General features: G+C 38.6%; 1 protein-coding gene across 11 annotated transcripts in view; it reads right to left on the bottom strand.

The window, feature by feature from the left end:
• Window positions 1-22,022, bottom strand: part of LOC147830765 (uncharacterized) — an 80,749-nt gene that overhangs the window by 44,724 nt on the left and 14,003 nt on the right. For 2 of the 11 annotated variants that reach the window (XR_015526054.1, XR_015526060.1), the window contains 4 exons: window positions 21,034-21,062; window positions 20,622-20,708; window positions 17,916-18,289; window positions 16,293-16,434 (listed from right to left, as the gene is read on the bottom strand). Coding sequence is in view for 1 of the 11 variants with exons in the window: in XM_087311662.1 (XP_087167788.1) it covers window positions 14,081-14,189; window positions 18,182-18,289 (217 nt within the window). In the remaining 10 variants the exon portion in view is untranslated. Of the gene's footprint in view, window positions 1-13,999; window positions 14,190-16,292; window positions 16,435-17,915; window positions 18,290-20,621; window positions 20,709-21,033; window positions 21,063-22,022 lie in introns of those variants that run through there. The other 9 variants (XR_015526058.1, XR_015526057.1, XR_015526055.1 and 6 more) reach the window with 8 other exon arrangements.

Raw genomic sequence — 22,022 nt, forward strand, 5'->3', positions numbered from 1 at the left:
TATGAAGAGCATCACGGGCGCGCCTGCCACTGGAGCGCGCAGTGACGTCATGACGCAGGTGCGGTGACAAAAAATAACTCTTTTTAGAAAAACGCATATAATACTTATTTCTCCTCCTTTAAAGTGCTAATAAACAAATAGATATTTTAACAATATTATAAAAATAACAATAAACGTTTTATGAAAATCTGAATAAATGTAATATAGCTTGCATAAAATAAATGTATACAATCAGGTTATCACATAATCACACTTGAGCACAAACCATCAAGCGAGGATCCAAAAATATGTAGCAATGTTCAGGCAATTATTCACATCCAACAAGCAAAGAATAAACCCTAAATTATCTTCAACCTTGTGACTGCCTAAAGAGAAAACTGGCAACAACCCAGTATGCCACAATGAACTAACTAACAAGCACTTAACAACAACACAGCAAAAACTCCCATAACCCTAGTGAAATCAATAGTTTAATGACAACAAGAGTTTAGCAACACCCTAGAAACCTACAAAAACACAGCAACAGTCACTCAGAATGTCATAGGAACAACACAGAACAACCCAATGTGCCATAGTGAATGAACTAACAAGCACTTAACAACAACACATCAACAACCCACAAAACCCTAGTGAGATCAATAGCATGCATTACTTCCTACTCTGAAAATGAAGCATCCCCTCATTTAGCAGCAACATCTTCCGAACGCTAAAATAGACAAGGAACAATATCAAGCGGAAAGTGGTGATAAATGGCCCGTACCGGAAGAGCATCAAGAGCTAATGGTTGTAGTTGTGGTCAGTGCAGGCAAAGGAACAGTACCAACTCCTCTAATTATACTATTTTAGGCCCTGAAATGACTACTGTCTCTCACTCTCTCTTACTCACTGTGCCTTTCACCCCATCTCTGACATTTGCTATACTTTGAATTCATCAAGATAAAAGTGAAAACTCAAAGAAATGCTATACTGAAGTGTCCCATGAATTTGTGTAATGTCATATTTAGCAGTATCTCTGTGTTTGGCCCTCATGAATAATCATTTTTGTTGTCTGCTCTTCCCGAGCTTGACTTGCTTGCACCCAATCAAAGGATGAGGATGGAAAATCCAAAACACAGCAGGGATCTACCTTTACTGAGTCATTAAGAGATTGGAAGCTAATGTATGATCAGAGGAGCCACCATAGCGGTCTTCTTAAAGAAAATCATTCGTGATAAATGAGAAATAGTTGGAGACATGGTAGATAAAATCATCGAAGAGGTTTTACCAATCTAAACTGAGTATCACTACATTTGTAGACAAAGATCTGTTGAAAAACATCTGTTGGTTGGTTTGTGTCTGGAAAAGAACAATCTATCATACTAAGTTTAACTACTAATAAATTAATAAAATTGTATTTTGATTAATTTTCTAATAACTTTGTCTGGAAAGTAATTGAATTACTTGACCCAATACTGCTACAAATCCCTATAAATCTCAATGTATAGACAATGTACAAAGTTCATTGTTACTTTGAATTAATATCATACAGCATATTGTGATAATTTTTTAAAATATCATACACTCACCAGCCAATTTATTAGGTACACCTTACTAGTACCAGGTTGGACCCCCTTTTGCTTCCAGAACTGCCTTAATCAATTGTGGCATAGATTCAACAAGGTATTGGAAATATTCCTCAGAGATTTTGCTCCATATTGACATGACAGCATCACACAGTTGCTGCAGATTTGTCACGCTTTATGACATGGCACATTATCCTGCCGGAAGTAGCCATCAGAAGATGGGTACACTGTGGTCAGTAACAATACTCAGGAAGGCGGTGGCATTGACACAATTCTCAATTGGTACTAATAGGCCCAAGTGTGCCTAGAAAACATCCCCCACACCATTACACCACCCCCACCAGCCTGAACCATTAATACAAGGCAGGATGGATCCATGCTTTCATGTTGTTGATGCCAAACTCTGACCCTACCATCCGAATGTCGCAGCAGAAATCAAGACTTATCAGACCAGGCAACGTTTTTCCAATCTTCTATTGTCCAATTTTGGTGATCCTGTGAGAATTGTAGCCTCAGTTTCTTGTTCTTAGCTGACAGGAGTGGCACCCGGTGTGGTCTTCTGCTGCTGTAGCACATCTGCCTCAATGTTGTACGTGTTGTGCATTCAGAAATGCTCTACTGCATACCTCGCTTGTAACATATGGTTATTTGAGTTACTGTTGCCTCTCATTTAGTCTGGCCATTCTCCTCTGACATTGAAGGTCCATGAAATCAACCGTTTCAGCAGGACGTTTTTACACCTCTAGTTTGGAAAAAGTCAGGAAAGTGGGTGTGTCTAGATTTGTTTGGGTGGGAGTGTCAGGGGTGGAAAAATGGGCAGGGTTTGAATAAAAAGGAGTTGCCATTTGGGCACGCGCTTCTGACCGAGGAAAAACAAGCACACACACACACACGGGAGAAAGACAGTGTGTTTAATGACAGTGGAATGTTTAATACCGCACATAATATAGGAGAAAAAAGCCTCTGCGTTTCTCTGTAACTCAGATGCACTCAGTAGGTCAGAAAGCCGTGTGTGTGTGTGTAGACTGTCCTGCTTACAAAATGCGGCGAAAATTCAACACAACGGTCGGCAAAAGTTTGCTTACAATGTTCACAAGTTTACACACAGAGAGCAGCATTTACAGCGGATCTTTCAATATTGTAGTGATATTAACGTACTGTAAACTAAGTAACTTAGAAATCATTTTGTCTAAGGTCTGTCTTTAAACACTGAAAGAGTACTGCTGACCATACCAACTATAACTTTGCCATCTGAATGAACCAAGAAAGTGCGCTGATTGCACACACTTACCGAACCTGTAGACAGGACAATCACCACATACTGGAGCTTCGTCTTTTTTAAAGGAGACGAGCAGCAAATCTGGATCTTACCATTGATGAGAAATGCTCTCGAGTAAAAAATGTTCCAAACAAACGCTTTTCAGCCGCGCGTCCCGTACACTGATCCACACGAGTCCAGCAGCGGTCTCATAGAGAGAAAATGAAAACAAAACCTTCACATTATGAAAGCAACACTGGCGACCCGTATCTGAAAACAATTCTTATTATTTTCCCACAACTTTTGGCAACACAACGTGTGTCGTCTCTCTGCCGTCTGAACACTGTTTCAGGTATAGTCTAAGAAAGCTAGCATGCATATTAATGAAGTTGCAGCGCATACATAATGGCGCGAGCTGATTGGTTTGAACCAAGCCTTACTCATGAATGAATGCAACACACTCAAAGACGTAATACGGGACACTCTAGCACAGATGTCCAGTCTGCACGCTGGAATACACACTAAGATCTCATGGCCGTGACGCAGCTTCAAAAAACCGTTTCAACCCGGAAGTACGAATTTTCTCGAAATAATGCAAAAACAACCAAGTTTCACTTTTTAGTGAGATATACGTGTCTTAATAGTGTTTTTAGCAGGGTGGGACACATATACGACTGTCAACAGCTCACAAATGTGTTTTGGTGTTTCGTGACCCTTTAACAAGTCATTTGTGCTCACAAAACTGCCGCTCACTGGATATTTTCTTTTTTTCGGACCATTCTCTGTAAACCCTAGAAAGGGTTGTGCGTGAAAATCCCAGTAGATCAGCAGTTTCTGAAATACTCAGCAGCATGTCTAAAACAAACAACCATGCCATGTACAAAATCACTTAAAACACCTTTCTTCCCCATTCTGATGCTCAGTTTAAACTGCAGTGGATCGTATTGACAAAGTGTCTACATGCCTAAATGCATTGAGTTGCCTCCATGTGATTGGCTGATTAGAAATTTGCGTTAACAAGCAGTTGGACAGGTGTACCTAATAAAGTGGCCAGTGAGTTTACATGGTCACGATCTAATTTTCATGCAAAAAAATAATAATCTTAAGCATGTGCAAATAATTTAGAGGCAGTATTTAAGGCAAGTACATTATAAGTAATTGTAATTATGCTACCTAAAAATGAAAAGTAACCCCTTTCAGCAAAAAAAGTAATTTAATTACAGTAACTAGTTCTTTTGCAAGTAATTACATGCAACACTGATCCTGGGCAAGACATCTGACCTCAGGTCATTCCAGAAGGGTTCAAAGTTGTCCCTGTAATAAGTGTACTGCAAGTCATTTTAGGAACAAAGCGTCTGCTAAATGACTAGTTAAGTCAAATGAGAGGGTATGAACTACAGTGGACTATCTAGAGTCGTGTTTAAGACTTCTAGAATAAACAGAATCTGTCCTTTCTTCACCTGAAGAACTTCCAGGAGGAAATGCTTCGACCTCCTGATTGTTCAACACGTGGATCCCTCTGGAGATTACATCGTGTCAAGGCCTGCTGATTGATGCTTACGATGTCATTGGCTCACCACTTCGCAATTTCGGGGATGCAAAGCGGAGCAGTGCTGAGATGAGGGCCCCAGGAGAACGACAGTATCTGGGCAGCGAGTGAGCATGGCTGTGGCTGGCCCTAAAATAGCCTGCGGTGGGGCTGGTATTTCAAAGCTATGGCTGGGACAGCGCAGAAACCGCATGCCACTGTTTTCAACATGCATCTGACACTGTTGTACTGGAAACGGGGCAGACGAACCCAAATGCCCTCAGGCGATTGACTCCCGTATAACAGTGGTGTGATAGTCGGGTGGTTTTGTGTCCTATCAGAGGCAGATGTCCATGAGGTTTTATGGTGTCGTGGGTGCGCCTTGGGTAAAATTTGATTCAATCATGCTAGATCTTACAAAACAGGAAGATCCCATTGAAAATGTTCATCTAAACAATGCATTTAGGCCACTCATGTTGTGGTTTAGTGGCTCACAGCTGCTGGTTTCATCACAGTAGCACCTCAACCCCAAATTGTTTCAAGGGGAGCACCACTATAATAATGCATTGACTGTCAGATGTGGGATATTCCTACTTGATATCTTGTCAATAAACTCATTTAACTGCTCATTGCTTGCAAGAGAAAATGGATATTGAAAAGCATCAGCTTTAAAGTCAAAATATTTCAATCAACTGTAGAAAATAAATGATGTAATGCTTTGCTAAAAACAAGCTTGCTTAACAGACCAGTCATTGCAAAAATTTGTTGAACAAGTCCTCTCTTTCAAACAGGAAACTTTAGAAGTCTACATTTTCGTAGAGGCTGTGTGAGTTCTAGATTTCTGGACAGGTTAAAAAATATGGCATTTATAAGTGGCATTTGGTTCAGTGTAGGAATAAAGAGTGAGTGGGATAAAAAACGTTTCGGGCCCCACTAAGGATTTAGACTGTGCATGTTGTGTGCTGCTTGCTTGGTGCTGTGTGTGTGTGTGTGTTTATACGGACAGCTTGTTATAGGCTGTCTGGACTCTGTATCATGTAGCTGGGTGGCTTTTGGTTTTGCATTTATGGTTGGTGAACACATTGCAGTTCTCCACGATGGACGTCCAGTGTTTTCCAGCCTTAGACTACAGCTTGGGCTGGAAGTTTGGCCAGAGAAGAAATGGTTGTGCCCAACTGAGCCTGGTTTCTTTCAAGGTTTTTTTCCTTCACTTTTATCCAGGCCTGTGCAGAGACCGTCCAAAGGGCATGTGCAGGATCAGGGCCGGAGTGGGACACCTTTTCAGCCCTGGAGTTTCAAGCCTCAGACCAGCCCACCTCAGTTCACGACTGACTATATTAAAATAAGGTCATTTCCAAATGAGTTTCTAATGACACGATCACGTCTTTTGACCCTAACAGTATTATATGTCTTAACAATAAAAATGAAAACAATAAGTTACTCTAACGAGGATCGAACCTGGGTCCACGGCGTCTTAACTTAACATGCTAACTGCTGGACCACAATAGCCGTGTTATAAAAGGAGACACAACTGAGTTTTATAATCATTAAAATAGATGAAAAGAGAAGAGTTGCGGTAAAATAATGAATAAAAAGGCTGTGGTCAAGTAAATAAATAAATTTAAAAAGTGTGACTGCTGAGAGCAAAAGATTCTGGAGCTACGGACACCGGCCCTCGCGGCCAAAAAACGGACCGGCCCACCGGGAATTCTCCCGGTCCTCCCGACTAGCCAATCCGGCCCTGTGCAGGATAAATTTTTTGATGAGAGGGTGGGGGGGGGGGGGGTGTTGCGCGCGTACTGAAGAGCGGTGTTGTCGCGCGTGTTCTGATCAGCTGTGTTGTCGCACGCGTACTCGAGCGGTGTTGTCGCGCGCCTACTGAAGAGCGGGACCGAGTGTGTCGCGTCGCGGGGGCACTTTTGATCATTTTGGAAGGGCACATTCTATCCAAGACTAAAAAGGGCATGTGCACTGCACAGGTTGAGCCCTATGTGTGCACGTGCCTGCTTTTATCAATTGGTGAAGTTTGTTCCTCGCCACTGTCACCAATAGCTTGCTTGGTTGGGACTTGTGGAGCTGCGCATTGATGGGTTTGCTTTTCAGTGTTTGGACTTTCAGCAGTGAAACTTAAACTACACTGAACTGAACTAAACTGAACTTCAACTCTGAAAACTGGCCTGTTTAAGTTTCAGTTTACTACAACTTCTATGTTAAGCTGCTTTAACACAATATACATTGTAAAAGCGCTATAGAAGTAAACATGAATTGAACTTACAATGCTCTTTTAAAATGAACAAAGATGTGTGCATGTGTATAACATTACGTGATTTGGTGTTCTACCCAGCTGATGAACACACATTTTATATCCTATCATTATTTTGACTACTCGCTGGTCACTATAGAAACATGCCCGCCGGTCTCCAGTGAATCCACACCTGTTCCAAAGCAACCTCTTCCATCCACAGCTGCAGGTCTACATAAGGGTTCACCTTAAGATGTTTTAAGAGGCTGCTAATGTTCTTGTGTTGTAATGTCCCAGAACATGTGAATCACTTTGTAAGAATGTACGAGAGTCCTCTTATGTAATAAAGGTTTACATGATGAAAGCATGTAATGAACACTTATTGTGTTGTCGGGGCATGTCCGGACACTCTCAGAGCATCCTTTGTGAAATCTGATAACACCTAATCCTCAATGTCTAACCCCTGAGCCATGAGAGCAAACACCTTTGTGTGAATCCATGCACAGGGCAGGTTTATGTCATTGCGTGTGATGTGCAAACTGGACGATTTCTTGAGGCTACCATGCAGTGACGTGTATAAACAGATTACGCACTGCTGATGTGTTGTATTGTGAAAGATGCAAGAGCTTGGAGCGCTCATCTGCTATTACACTACAAGTCCAACAAATGGAATTAAGTCATTCTTATCAAGCGGCAACCTCTCGCTCTCCCTCGTAAAGCAAATACGGAAGTAACTGAAACTGCATTTCATCAAAAATTCCGCTAGTCCTGGCTCCATATGGAGCAAATTTCTATTGAGACCACTGTTAAAATAGCCAGTTTCACAGAAAAAAAGGTATTTACAGCAGCCTGGAAGAACGATTTTGGTTCATAGAGCTAATCTTACCCTTCATGACAACTGGGGGTGAATTTTTTTAACTCATCCGTTTCGTTTATATCAAGTTATATTAAGTCTGCATAGTTAAGGGCGTTAACAGCTAGCTCTCGCTGGTCGCTGTCACTTCACCTCTGCTGATTCCGGCTGATTAGCCGCTGAACTCTGCATATACATCGCATTTTTGTTTTGTTTTATGTGGCTTTACACAGCCAATTGCCTTACTGAATTATTTCCTACAATTATCAGATGATATGGCATGCTGTGTACACTTCATTGTGCTCACAAACCATTCACATTGCCAGAATTTCCCAGGTGAGTGAAATTATATACTTATACAGTATATTTATTCATTCATTTTCTTGTCGGCTTAGTCCCTTTATTAATCTGGGGTCGCCACAGCGGAATGAACCACCAACTGCGCAAGTTTTTACGCAGCGAATGCCCTTCCAGCTGCAACCCATCTCTGGGAAACATCCACACACACACACTCATACACTACGGACAATTTAGCCTACCCAATTTACCTGTACCGCATGTCTTTGGACTGTGGGGGAAACCGGAGCACCCGGAGGAAACCTACACGAACGCAGGGAGAACATGCAAACTCCACATAGAAACGCCAACTGAGCCAAGGATGGAACCAGCAACCTTCTTGCTGTGAGGCGACAGCACTACCTACTGCGCCACTGCCTCGCCCCATATACAGTATATCATATCTATAAATATATTTGTTTTATTTAAGATCCTTCATCATTTATAATTTTCTTTAGACCTGTAATGCACTCCAGAATCCGCCAGCTTGATTAGCTGTAGGCTACAGAACAATCATCTGAAATGTTGTCATACAGTGTTATGCCTGGATTTTATAAACAGCTTTGCATTTACTAACACAGACTATATTTGAAGTGTTTGGAAGTAATACGCACTTTCCTCCTGTAGAAAAACATCTTAAGAACAATGTTTAGTAGCTCAATGTGTTACAACAGTGTTTTTAAAAGACTAAACGCGTTATTTATATAGTATACAACCAAGCACATCTGGTCAGAACACAAACGAGTTGCACGAAATGAAGTATTAAGCGTTTCTCCCACTTGCAGCTACATTTGCGCTCTTCAGAAACCTATGGGTGACGTCATGGATACTACCTCCATATCTTTTACAGTCTATGATTCTAACAAAGATTATATGTGCACAGATTTTGGGCTGAGCAAGTAAATGCATTGTTATAGGGTTAACGCTGACAATTAATTTGTGCGTAAACGTAGTTTGATATTATTTTAAAATTCTTTGCTCACTGAACGGCTGTGAATACACAGGGACAAACAATGGGTTACAGAAGGGGTGGGGTAATGAACACTGGCTTGAAAGGGATGTCATCACGTCTCAACCAATGTGAACACATTCGCAGAGCACCACATCGCTCACTCTAGGTGTCCCGCAAGATGTTTTTCCACTTCAATCGAATTTTCCAATTGAATTTAAATCAACTGCGGAAGTCGAATCCTTGTCAAATGTGTCACAAACTCCATGTCATTCACACCAAATGCATCGCACATTCTACATCATTAAAACAAAACCACTGATGTAATTAATTATCACTAAATGCCCTGCCCATAGCAAATAGCTTTGGCTTTAGATTTAATTTGATTACATCAATGTTTCACTTAAGATTTACAAGATATTTTGAACAGTTAATAAGTAAAATGAATACTGCAATGTAAACATTTCAGTTGATGAAAGCGTTAAAGCACTTTTATTCATTTACCAGACCTTTTAAAGGATCACCAAACACCAAAACACATTTCCTAAGCTGTTGACAGTCATACATGTGCCCACGCTGCTATAAACACTATTAGGACACATATATTACACAAAAAAAGTGAAAATTGGTTGTTTTTGTGTTCATTCGAGCAAATTTGTATTTCCGGTTTGAAACAAATTTTTGAAGCGACGTCACGCCGATTAGATCCTTGCGTGTATTCCAGCTTGTAGAATGGCTGTCTGTACTAGCGAGTACAACATGATGCGTTTGAGTGTGCAGCATTAATTCATGAGAAAGTCTTGGTTGGACTTGATTGTGTATAAGTTACAACTTCATTGATATGCATGTTAGCTTCGTTTTGTCCTGTTACAGTGTACATATGGCAGATAGACGCCACGTTGTGTTGCCAAAACAAGTGGAAGAACGAGAATTGTTTGGAGACACGGGTCGTCAGTGTTGTGTTTATAAAAGCGCTGCAACGATGGTTTTGTTTTCATTTCCCAGCTATGAGAGCGCAGCTGGACTCACGTGTAGGCTACAGTGCACGCGACACGCAACAGAAATACGTTTGCAAGGAACATTTTAACCCAAGATCTTTTCGCATCTGTAAATGGTGAAATCCAGATTTGCCGCTCATCTTTTTATAAAAAGACACGGCTCCAGTTGATGTTGATTGTCCTGTCTCAACAGATTTAGTAAGTGTGTGATTAGTGGTCTTTGTTTGTTTATTCATAAGCAAAGTTAGTTTGTATCGTCAGCAGTACTCTTTCAGTTTTTAAAGACATACCTTGGTCAAAATGATTTAGTTACTCAGTTTACAGTACGTTAATAGCACTACAATATTATGGACTGAAAGATCCGCTGTAAATGCGGCTCTCAAAGTGTAAACATGTAAACACCTTAATCAAACTATTACTGTCGTGTAGGATTTTCACCGCATTTTGTGACAGGATAGTCTATACACAAACAGCTTTCTGACGCTACCTACCGAGTGCATCTAAGTTACCAACAAATGCAAAGGTTTTTTTTTACTCTCATAAGCCATGTGGTATCAAACATTTCATTAAAACTACACTCTTCCAGCAGTTCCTCACATGCAATATCTCGTTTGTCACGGGGGGCATGCATGAAATGTTCCGGAATGAAAGTGCCAAACTGCAGTTAAAGTCGACAAATTAATAATTTGGCAAATAATTTGATTACTGATGTCTAGGCCCACACGGAATCTGCACACGCAGAATTCCACAGATTTTTCGCAGATTTTCCGCAGAATTCCGCAGATTTCTAGCCTATCATTAATTGTTTATTTACTTGAGTAAATGAGTAAATCTGAATTTATTCAGTTTTTATTCAGTAATTTATTACTTGTTATTTAATATATTAAGGTCTAAGTTATGATACTCTGCTGGATACTCCCAAAATAATTCGGCAGAAATCCGCAGATTTTTACCAAAATTCTGCGCAGAAATAGCAAAAAACGTCCGCAGATTCCGTCTGGCTCTACTGATGTCCACGTAAACACAATCACTGTCTTTCCCCTCTATGCCTGTGTGTTTGTTTTGCCTCAGTGAAAATCACCATGTGCCCAAACGGAAACTCCCATTTTTATGCAAAACCTTCCCTCTTTCCCTCCCCCGACACACCCACTTTCCTGACTTTTTTCAAACTAGAGGTGTGCAAACACCCTGCTGAGACGGGGTGGGGGTGGGGGGGTGATTGACTTTGAAATCATGTCATTAATCAGGAATAAAAAAAATTATTCATTAAATGTTTAAACAACTTTACTAAATTTCTTAGAAACCCAACAAAGTTGGCAAATCAGTTTTACATCCCTATGCACTTCCACTTCCATACTGAAAAAAGCATGGGCTGCCTTGTACAGAAGAAAAAATGTGACAAGGGTGAATAAATAATGACAGAATGTTAGTTTAAGGATAAACTACTCCTTAAAGACTTTGTTCATTCAGCCCGGCGCTTTATTTGTTTCCAACACCTTCCCAAAAGTCACCTTGAAGGACTCATCTATTGGTGATGGATCTGAACGATCAGATAAAGCATGGCTCTTCTATCAGCAGGAAGATATTAATCCACAGACAGCGAAACCACTGGATTCAGCAGCTCTGCTCCACACCCCCCTCTGAGACTCGACAGAGCTTCATTCTTCCCTCGCAGCCGTTGGCTGATTTATATCATTCTCTGCAGAGACAAAGGCGGCGCTGAGCACGAGAGGGGAAAGGCGAGCCTTGCATACGTCCAGAGAAAAATTCAGCCCCCCGGGCGCCTCTAACAACTCATATTCACCACTGGCAGAAAGTAGGTCAGTGAAAAGCTTGACAGCTACAGCGTCTACAGGTACCATGGAGCCAAAAAACAGCCCGAACTTCCTGAGTATGTGCCAGGCTTCGGCCCCAATGAATGGGGGTGTTCATACTTGCCTCATGTCTGAACGTCCATTCTCCCATGATGAAAGCACAGCTAGATTGGCACTGGGGAAAGGGGGGAATTAAACATGAAATGCAGGGACTGAAACGGTGTGCATTCCTTCTTAATGATGTCAGGCAGGAGCATCAGGCTCAAGCAGGGAGGAATGTCAATCCAAGGCTCTCCAAAATACAGAGAAGATGATAAAAACGGACTGGCTCTTACTTACAGACCGCGGGCCCCTCTTTTCCTCCTCCCACCTGGACTGAGCTGTTTCGAATTAATGTCAGAGCACATTTGGCCAAGATCTTCAGCCCTTAAATAAACCTAATTTTAGATCAAACTCCGTCCCGGAGAGGAAAGAGGGAGAGAAATGCTTCCCCGCATTCCAGACGCTAAGTTCTCCTACAGTTCTTTGGAGAGCAGGTACAGTTTGACAAGCGTAAGAACAAACTTGTCTCTCAAAACGTATTTTAAAATGTCTTTATCCGACACATCGGTTTGTTTGGTTAGAACATTCTTTTCTTCTTCATAACTTAGAGGGGACGACATCTAAACACACTGTCCTTCAAACATCACATTGTTTTCCAGCAGATCCCAGCCTTCGATTTAGAAAACCAGGACATACCGGTTTTAGCAAGTTCAAGATGCTCCACCAAGTCTGGGTTACTCATCTGAGATGGTCTACAGGGCAAATCCCAATCTACATCTGATCAATCATCTAAACCAGTGGTCACCAAACTTGTTCCTGGAGGGCCGGTGTCCTGCAGATTTTAGCTCCAGCCCTAATCAAACACACCTGAACAAGCTAATCAAGCTCTTACTTGGTATACTTGAATCACCCAGGCAGGTGTGTTGAAGCAAGTTGGAGCTAAAACCTGCAGGGACACCGGCCCTCCAGGACTGAGATTGGTGACCCCTGATCTAAACCATCTTTGAACGTTGCTTAATAATTGAGTTGACCATTTTTTGAATGCAGCATTCTGTTTGTTGGTAGTCCAAGGTGGCCTACAATCTCCAACCAACTTCACTGTAAACAAATATTTGCTAATTAGGTTCTTTATGTTGTGATTCACAGTTCTCTGTTTATTTACATATGTTTATGAACTGCTTTATAGGACATTGATCTCCGCTCTGTTGACTTTCAATGCTGAAAATTCATGACATATAATGACACAAAGTAACTCAGGGTTAAATGTAACACTGAGTTTAAATATATTTGCTCAGGGTTAATCATGGCATGCTTCCGAAGTTTTTACCACAATATCGGCAGACGTCTTTGTCTTATAAAATAGAAATTGAAAAACAGTCTCTTTATAGAAGTCGGCGTAACAGCACGCTGCAACATTGAAAACGGTAACACTTTACAATAAGGTTCATTAGATAATACATTTACTAACATGAACTAATCATGAACAACACATGTAGAGCATTTATTAATCATAATTGAACATTTACTAATGCATTATTAACATCCAAGTCCATGCTTGTTAACATTAGTTAATTCACCATGAGTTAACATGAACTAACAATGAACAACTGTATTTCCATTAACTAACGTTAACTAACGTGAACAAATACAGTGGTAGATGTATTGTTCATTGTTTGTTCATGTTAGTAAATGCATTAATGAACATTAACTCATGAACCTTACTGTAAAGTGTGACCTTGAAAACATATAATTCGATTCACTCTTCTGATTGGTTCTCAGGATTTAGCGGCTTTTGCTGTCAAAGGCAAGTGGCGTTTGGCGGCTTTTGCAAACAATCAGTTATTTCTGAATGCGCTGACGCTCGGATTTGGGGCAAATATATTTGTTGGTAGCATTCACTTAATGTCATTATCTCATTTTGGCGGAAGTGGCGTTTAGCGGTTTTAGCATCTGAATTCTTCAAATGCATATAAGTCTATATATCTATAGCTCCGGATGGCCAGTCCTTCACTGCACCTTGGTCCCTCATTCATTTCAAAGGATCACTACCCTGTACTAAAATGGCAGCTCTATTGACACATTCCTTCCAATAAACAACAATAGCGTAGGCGACATGTAATGTAAATATCTATGGCATCGACCAACTTCTAGGTAAAAGCTGATTAACCAGTAGGCAACATTTGAAGTGGATCAGAAAGGTTTTTCAAAATTGACCTAAGGCAAGAGTGTTGTACAATAGTTTTGGGACAACTTTGATGAAAGACTGATCCACTTTAAATGTTAACTACTGTAGACTAGTCTGGACCAGCCAATGACACTTAATTAGCCAATAGAAATCTTAGTACATTTATGTAGCTGGATTTTCCATCAATGCATATGACAAAATTGCCAAAAAGCTTCCACTTACACGTGGACATATGAATAAACACACCTCTTTTCTGTCATCCATCTGTACCTCGTTCTCTAGAGAGAGTCTAAACGGGGTCTAAATATCTCACTTACACAACCACGTCAAACAACAGCACCTCAATCTCAGAGTGGGTCTTGGGAAGACTCCGTTGCGCTGTCAGGGTCAAGTTCACAGCCAGGTCTGAGATTATGGGTGGGCTGAAATGGAAGATCAGGACCATCTGAGTGGCAGCCATTTATTGTTGTTAGAAATGGAGAAGTCTGAAGCTGGTCAGTAGCGACGCGGGACAGAGGGAGGAGAAGGGAAAAAAAAGAGAGAGTGTCTGGACTGCATTACTGCTCTGGCACTTAAGTTTTTGCACACACACAAAAAAAAGAGGCTACACAAAGTCTCGTTTTGTCCTGCACTGCAGCACACTGACTTTTCTGTTTAAACATTCCCCCGGTATTCAAATGATTTAGGGTAAACGTGCGAGTTTTAATGCACTTTTACGTGAGAAGTCATCCATATATCGTTAAGGACATGCTCGAGTATTCCAAACAATGCAATCATCACTTTATAAAAGAGCAACCACAAATAACACAAGGCACAGAGAGCTGAGGAAAATCAGCAATGCGAAACAACATTTACGAGGTGTGTACAGAGAAACAGTGTGGTAATTACGGCTGTCTACTTCGTTTTTGTGATGGGAAAATGGGCCTTTTAAATTTGATTAGACCTCCATCCAAACAAGAGAGCTCGAGATAATAAATATTTAAAGGGTGTTTTTGTTGTTGCACTTGATGGTGACTTGAAGTTTAAAGTCTCTGGTAACAGGCCTCTCTGGTTACCACGGTTTGGTTTTCTTTTGTCCGAGGATGTTATTTCTAGAATGTGAAGTGTTGATTTTTGAATTCCAGCACACCTGACTGGATTCCTGCGTGGGATTCTGCGGTTTTGCAGGGTGTGAAGCCGTAATAATTCACACAGACACGTTTCTTCTGTTGTTCAGCGATGCACACATTGCACTGGTTAAATAGATGTTATTTAGAGGACGCCGTATTTAATTTAAAGTGTTTGGTAGCTCCCTGTGTTGTCATGGGTTTCCTCCGGTTTCCCCCACAGTCCAAACACACGCACTATAGGTGAACTGATTAAACTAAATTGGCCGTAGAGTATGAGTGTGTGTGAATAAGTGAGTAAGGGTGTTTCCCAGTACTGGGTTGCAGCTGAAAGGACATCCGCTGTGTAAAACATGAGCTGGAATAGTTGGCGGCTCATTCCGCTGTGGCGACCTCTAAAATGGAGACTAAGCCGAAGGGAAAATGAATGAATGTTTGCTAGTTGGAAAACATTGAAACTATGTTGGTTTAAAGCACAAAAACTCATTCAGAAATGACATATACTTTGAAGACCTTTAAACAAACGGATTAGACGGTACTGTTCTGTCTCAGGGCCAATTTCCTGGATAAGATCATAGAATATCATTAAATTGAGATACAAAGACCTGTTCTAGTTATTAGCTTTAATGCTAGTGTAATCAAATCTTGGCATGCAAGTCTAAACTTTGAGAGTTAAATTACTCAAATAGGTTTATCTAGTTTAAAAGATTTTGAAACTATAACTGGAAAATATGATTAGTTAGGATGGGAATTCTTTAATTTAAGTTTAATATGGTATTTTCTTTTCCTTCTTTATCCATCCAAGCTCCATAAAAAAATATAAACGTATAATAAAAGTACTACAAGGATGCTTTTTCACTTAACTTTGGCATTAAATTTAATTTAAAATTGCATAATGAAAGTACACTTTTATGAACAACAAATTCACAAAATTTTCTTTGTTTATAACTATAATAAATAGTGTCATATTTAAATAGTCTATGTTTAAAATTAATAATAATGGACTTTTTGTGTTTCTGGAGAAATTTGTCCGTCCGTCCATCTATTTATCTATATGCACACACAACAGTTCTGTCTGGTTCTCGAAGCCGATTGGCTTATAGCAGTGCGATATTCTGCAGTAACAGTACTTGCACAGCCTCCTCACCCTTCTGTATTACTCCGCCCACATAGAGTGACAGCAGATGAATAAACTCACTACAGTGACAAATATTGTGGCTGTTGGACAACATAATGTACTTTTGAGGCTTTTTAGTTGATAATGTAGTCGTTTAGATTGCAACTATGCAGTTTATTTATGAGATTTAAGGTTTGGGACTCTGCTGAAGTCTGTTCTGAATAAAAGCGTCAGACTTGACGTAATTCACAATGGTTTTTAATGATGCACGACTCGCATTGACAGGTAAAAATCTGATCTACCTGCTTAGACTGCAGACACAAGGGCACGAATCCGATTCATATCGGATAAATTTCCACATACGAACAAGGCCTGAATCTGATTTAAGAAAATCGGAATCCATATGATTTGTTCCTGCTTACACGTACTTGAGCCATATCCGATCTGTGACACATGAGAGAGAAAAACGTAATTGAGTCACTTGAACCATGCATTGTAAATGTAGCCTAAACTTATGCAATAGTTTTGCTGTCCAACAACAATGGCAGAATACAGGGGTCCGTTCTTCGTACGTGGATTACTCAGTTAGCTGGATTTGGATGTTGACGATTTGACAGGATTCAGGATCGATTTGTTCTTTAAAGCTGATCCGAGAGTTGTTGTCATAGCAACAGTTCTAACAGATCAAACCTGCTCGGCAGCAGGCTCAATTCATATAAACAGGATTAGATCGGCTCAGTTCATGCAAAGAAAATACTGAAAGTATGTACCAAATGCTGATATTTTCTTACAGTAGTAGTTATATACACCTAGGAAAACAGTAACTTTTTTAAACTATATATATATATATATATATATATATATATATATATATATATATATATATATATATATATATATATATATATTTAAAGTTAAAAATATATATTATTAAAACTTGCAATCTGCACTCCGAAATGAAAGTACAAAGACTCCCACCTGGTGGTGCAAAGAGAAAACTTATTGATATGAACTTTTTAGATCGCTTTAGAACAATGTGTATAATAGAAATGCACAATATGTGACTTTCTTTAAAAGCAATAATACATTTATGCTGACATAAACATGTTTTGACGGTTAATATGACGGTGATTTGATGCTTCACAAAAGTTGCAGACACCTTTACCAATATCAAAATGCTTTTGTAAACATCCAGTTATTCTTTACACTGATTAAAATAACGGCTACTATAATAAAGAAAATATTTTCTAAATGTAGAACTAAATACATGATGAATACTCTTGACACATGAAAGTGTAAAGCCTGCGCAGCTCTGAACAAATGTGGAAGGTTATTGCGTGTCATATTTAACAAACGGTTAACTGCTAATTTGATGTAATTTTACTAACATGGATAATTGAATATTAATCAGATGATGTCATTACGTTGATGTGCCGTCAGCCAATCGTTGCATTGCTGATCATGATTTCGAGGATCGATAGATCTGTCCTTCACAACACACGCAGCAATCTCAGATCAGTTCATCTGATTCGCGAACTTCTTCGAAGAACCAAATTAGCGAGAGACAAGTTATCAAGATTAAAAGATCCAGGATCTGCCAAATCATCTTAAATCATTTAAGCGAGGTACGAAGAACGGACCCTAGAACCACATTTGAGCAGGCGCATAGTGTCTCTTTACAAAATGACACGGCCATCTACTGGCCTGGCGTGCACATTAGAGTACTTTACAAAAAGTTTTGTCAACACCATAAAAATGCAATGGAAAAACCTTCCATTATCAGTATATGGCTGTTGACAAACACCCTAAACCACAACGCACTTTAATTATATTCCATAGCTCATACATTATGCATAAACATGTTCAAGTTCATTCCTTAAATATGGCGTCTAGTACAAAAGTGTTTTGGTGGTACAATGTTTCACTGAATCTCCCCGCTCGTCTATTATGCTTTCTTGTTAGTTTTGGAAACCCTCAGCTCAGATGTCTAATGCAGTCCAGTCCACCTCAGGGCCGTGTAGGGCTCACGCGAGAGTAACTCGGCCTCTTTTGATCTCGGCTGTGAGTTTGGCAGGCTTTGATCTGCCGTGATGACTGCGTCTACATGTGGTCCTGATTCTGCTTTTCCTCCTGCGACCCTCTGCCCTGTTTCTGACTGTACACCTGCGAGGAGTTTCTGCCCTGCTCTTACCTGTTCATAAATGTGTCTCCTGATTGGACGGAAATGATAAACAGGCTTGGATTTATGTGGGTCTCGTAAATGAGAGTGAAGACGGAGGTGGGAATTCCTTCACAACACCTGCAGACAAAAAAACACGCAAACGGGAGTAAAACACACCTGGTGATGATTCAACAGAACATGTGATTGATGCATTACTGCATTTACAGTACACCTGAATCAACACATTCCAAGACTCTTCTGGATTCGATTCATTTGTCACAACAAGACATTTATGTATATGAGGTGCATGAAAAAAAGAAACAAGCACAAATAAAAAAAAAAAAAAAAATATATATATATATATATATATATATATATATATATATATATATATATATATATATATATATATATATATAAAACAGCTCCAAAACCACAAATTACAAATTATTGAATACTACTAGAAAATTGTAATCTTATTACATTACTAATTACCTAAAGTAAAGCTTAATCAGATTACTAATTACTTTACTATGAAGTTACTTGTATATATATATATATATATATATATATATATATATATATATATATATATATATATATATATATATATATATATATATATATATATAATATCCCTAAAAAAAATACAAATATAAACTGCAGCTCTTTCAGTAATTTAATATTCACTGAAAAACATTACAATAGGTTGATCACAGCAGTTTGACATATTCGAAAGACTTAAAAATCTCTTATCGTTTACTTTTTCCAAACCCGTTTGTCTTTTTTTTTTTTTTACTCAAAAGAAGACATGAAGATAACTGGATAGCTGTAACAACTGACATCCTTTTCTTTTTCATTCTTTTATAACATGTTTGAAACATTTTAATCTGTTTTTATTATTTGCGTTTTTATTTTCTTACACTTGTCTTTTTTATTCTTTATGTAAAAGCTTTATGTAAAGCACTTTGAATTGCTACCGTGTATGAAATGTGCTATATAAATAAACTTGCCTTGCCTAGTATTCAAAAGCACTGCAGTGTTTGGGTGTTCTGTGTTTGTCTGAGGGAATTAGTCTACCGAAATGTGTATATTCCTTACAAAGTATAAAGCTGATCGGTCAATTATTGTCACGTGACTCACGGTTTTCAACTGTGGGCACCTGGAATTTGTGTGTGCAAGCCACACACCTCCATTGGAAATAACAAACTTGCGCGAACAAAAGACTTAATATGTGAACGGTCCCATAAGCAGCTATGCTTCTCTTTCCATTTAGAAGATACCTTCACTCCCGATCCTGCCCAAAAACCCAATTTTGAGGGCCGCTGTTCACCTTGGCGACGAGTATTAGAATGCTTGAACAAGTTGCTGGTCGGGTTAAAAGTAGTTGAAAGTTCATTAGAGACTGGATATAGACTGCATTTCTCAGCAATATTTTTGTTTTTACGCTTAATGAAATCAAAGTAATGTCTGTATTTCCACTTGAAGAAGCAACCACTCGACAGCAACCATTTTAGCTTGCGTTCTACAGCAATTTAAAAGCGCATGCTTATTAACTGACATTGCAGCGGAAAATGTAGAAGAAGCATTTTTTTTCTTCTAAAAACTGTAATTATAATATAAGTCAAGCGAATATATTCACTTTATTAACTAATCAAATTACACAAATTTAAAATGTAATGCGTTACATTATCGTGTTTCTAAAAAATGTAATACAGTAACACGTTACAGAGAAACACTTTACACCAAACTCTAATAATGACACATTAGAAAGTATTATGGTATTAAAAAGTCAATAAAAAAATTAATTAAAAATGTATTAAAAGAATAAAAGCGAAGCTAAAAATTGTGTAAATAAAAAAAAAATAATAAACCTTTTATAAAAAATAAAAGTAAAAAGATTTATACTGAAAGTTTTAAAAATCCATGGAATAATCTCAAAGATATCAGGAAAGTGTGGCTTTCGAACACAAGCAGACTAAAATTAATTTCAATCTAACAATGTAAAACATTATATTATATGAGCCTATAAACAATATCATTTCGAATAGTATTTTGCATCATAATGAACTACCTCAAGACATGGGCGATTCATAATTGCAGCAAACTGTTTGGAAGCATCAAAAGTGTCCAAGAAGATGTCCAAAATCTTTACACCTAGTTAGTTATTAACCCAAAAACTATTTAGACTGTCACTAATGAGAAGATGACAGATGTTTACTGTATGATGACTGAAATGGCCTTAAACATCCAACAGGCACAAGACATCAACATGACGTCAGATTGAAGTTGTACCCCAACATTTTGGGGACGTTGCATTTTGTTAGGAAAAGAAAATTGGGTTGACATCAGAATGCAACGTCCAAACTAAAATCAACCAATTATCAAAATCTAATGATGTTACAGGTTGATGTTGTGTGGATGTTACCACTATGACGTCTATCAAATGTAAGATATTGGTTGCCATAACCTGACGGATAAATGTCAGTATTTGATGTCAATATGACATTGGTGTAGGATGTTGGCTCGACGGATCTTGGTCACTTTCCAATACAACCTAAAATTAAACAAATATTATCAACGTCAGTTGATGTCATTATTAGACATCAAAATAACGTTGTCCTTAGATGCTGACTAGACAATGAATTTTGTTCACCTGATATCACAATCTAAATCTAACCTACCGTCTTATGATGTTGTGTGCCTGCTGGGCTATAAGCAATGTTATGTTTACACAAATCCACATCCACAAATTAAAGTAATGGTACTTAAGTATGATTTTACGGTACTCTTTTCACCACTGCCTATCACCTTGTCATATTATATCCATTGAATTAAAGAAACAGATCATAAAACAATTAATATTTTGTCAATTTGCTCACCTATATGTCCATCAAGCCTCACATTTTTTCTGTAAAACACAAAAAAGATAGACTTACACAAAATGTTGGCTCTTTACCACACAACAAAAATGATATAGCTTTACACTACTAAACTCATCAAAAAATAATAATAATATAGCAAAATATTAATATATATAATATTTGTTATTAATATAGCAAAAATTGTGCAACATAATGGTTTCAAATGTCAAGTAGTATCATAAATAGTATAATACAGTTCTAAAGACTGTATAGTTTCCCATGTAATATTTTAGCCACATTGGGCAACCTCAGTTATTAAAATTCAAAGAAAACTTCTAAAATGCTAATTCTAGACATCAATTAGATCATAAATATGACCTTATTGACTCCGAATAAGACTTTAAGTATCACTATGTATCTTGCTTATCCCTAAAAAATGCTAATCGAATAGTGTTTCACAAGAGAATTTGCTCAAACTTGCTAAATCTTTATTAAAAGGTCAAGTTCAATTTAAACTCAGATTTCTTATTCAATTATCCCAAACCCAAATGATCAGAATTTCTAATCACGTTGATTTTTAGCTTCATGTGAGATTTTTATCATCACAACATCTTTAATAATTATAGGAGAGATGTTCAGAGACGAAATTGAAACTTGTAAATAAAAAAACCTCCATGAAGTCACGTGAGCTATAAAAGAGCAACATCTGAGCAATAAAATTTCCTTTCGAGCACTATATACTTGCAGTAAGTTTGTTTTCCATGCGCCACAAAGCCAAAAGCAGAAATAAATAACCTTTAGTCCATAATAGAGATGGAGTCTCTTCTCATTAGCGAAACATGAGCCGTCTGTAAGTGCAGTCGGTTCAATTCACAATCACAGATTTACAACCAATAAAAGCTCTAGTGTTTTTAGATTGTTATTGTGAATCAACAGCACCAATTTGTTTTATGCCCGCTCGGGGATCGTTTGATCTCACAAAAACAATTTATGACGGTCCATTAATG

The sequence above is a fragment of the Danio rerio genome, chromosome 25 (genome assembly GCF_052040795.2).
Source record: "Danio rerio strain M-AB ecotype USA chromosome 25, GRCz13ab, whole genome shotgun sequence".
Lineage (NCBI taxonomy): Eukaryota > Metazoa > Chordata > Actinopteri > Cypriniformes > Danionidae > Danio > Danio rerio.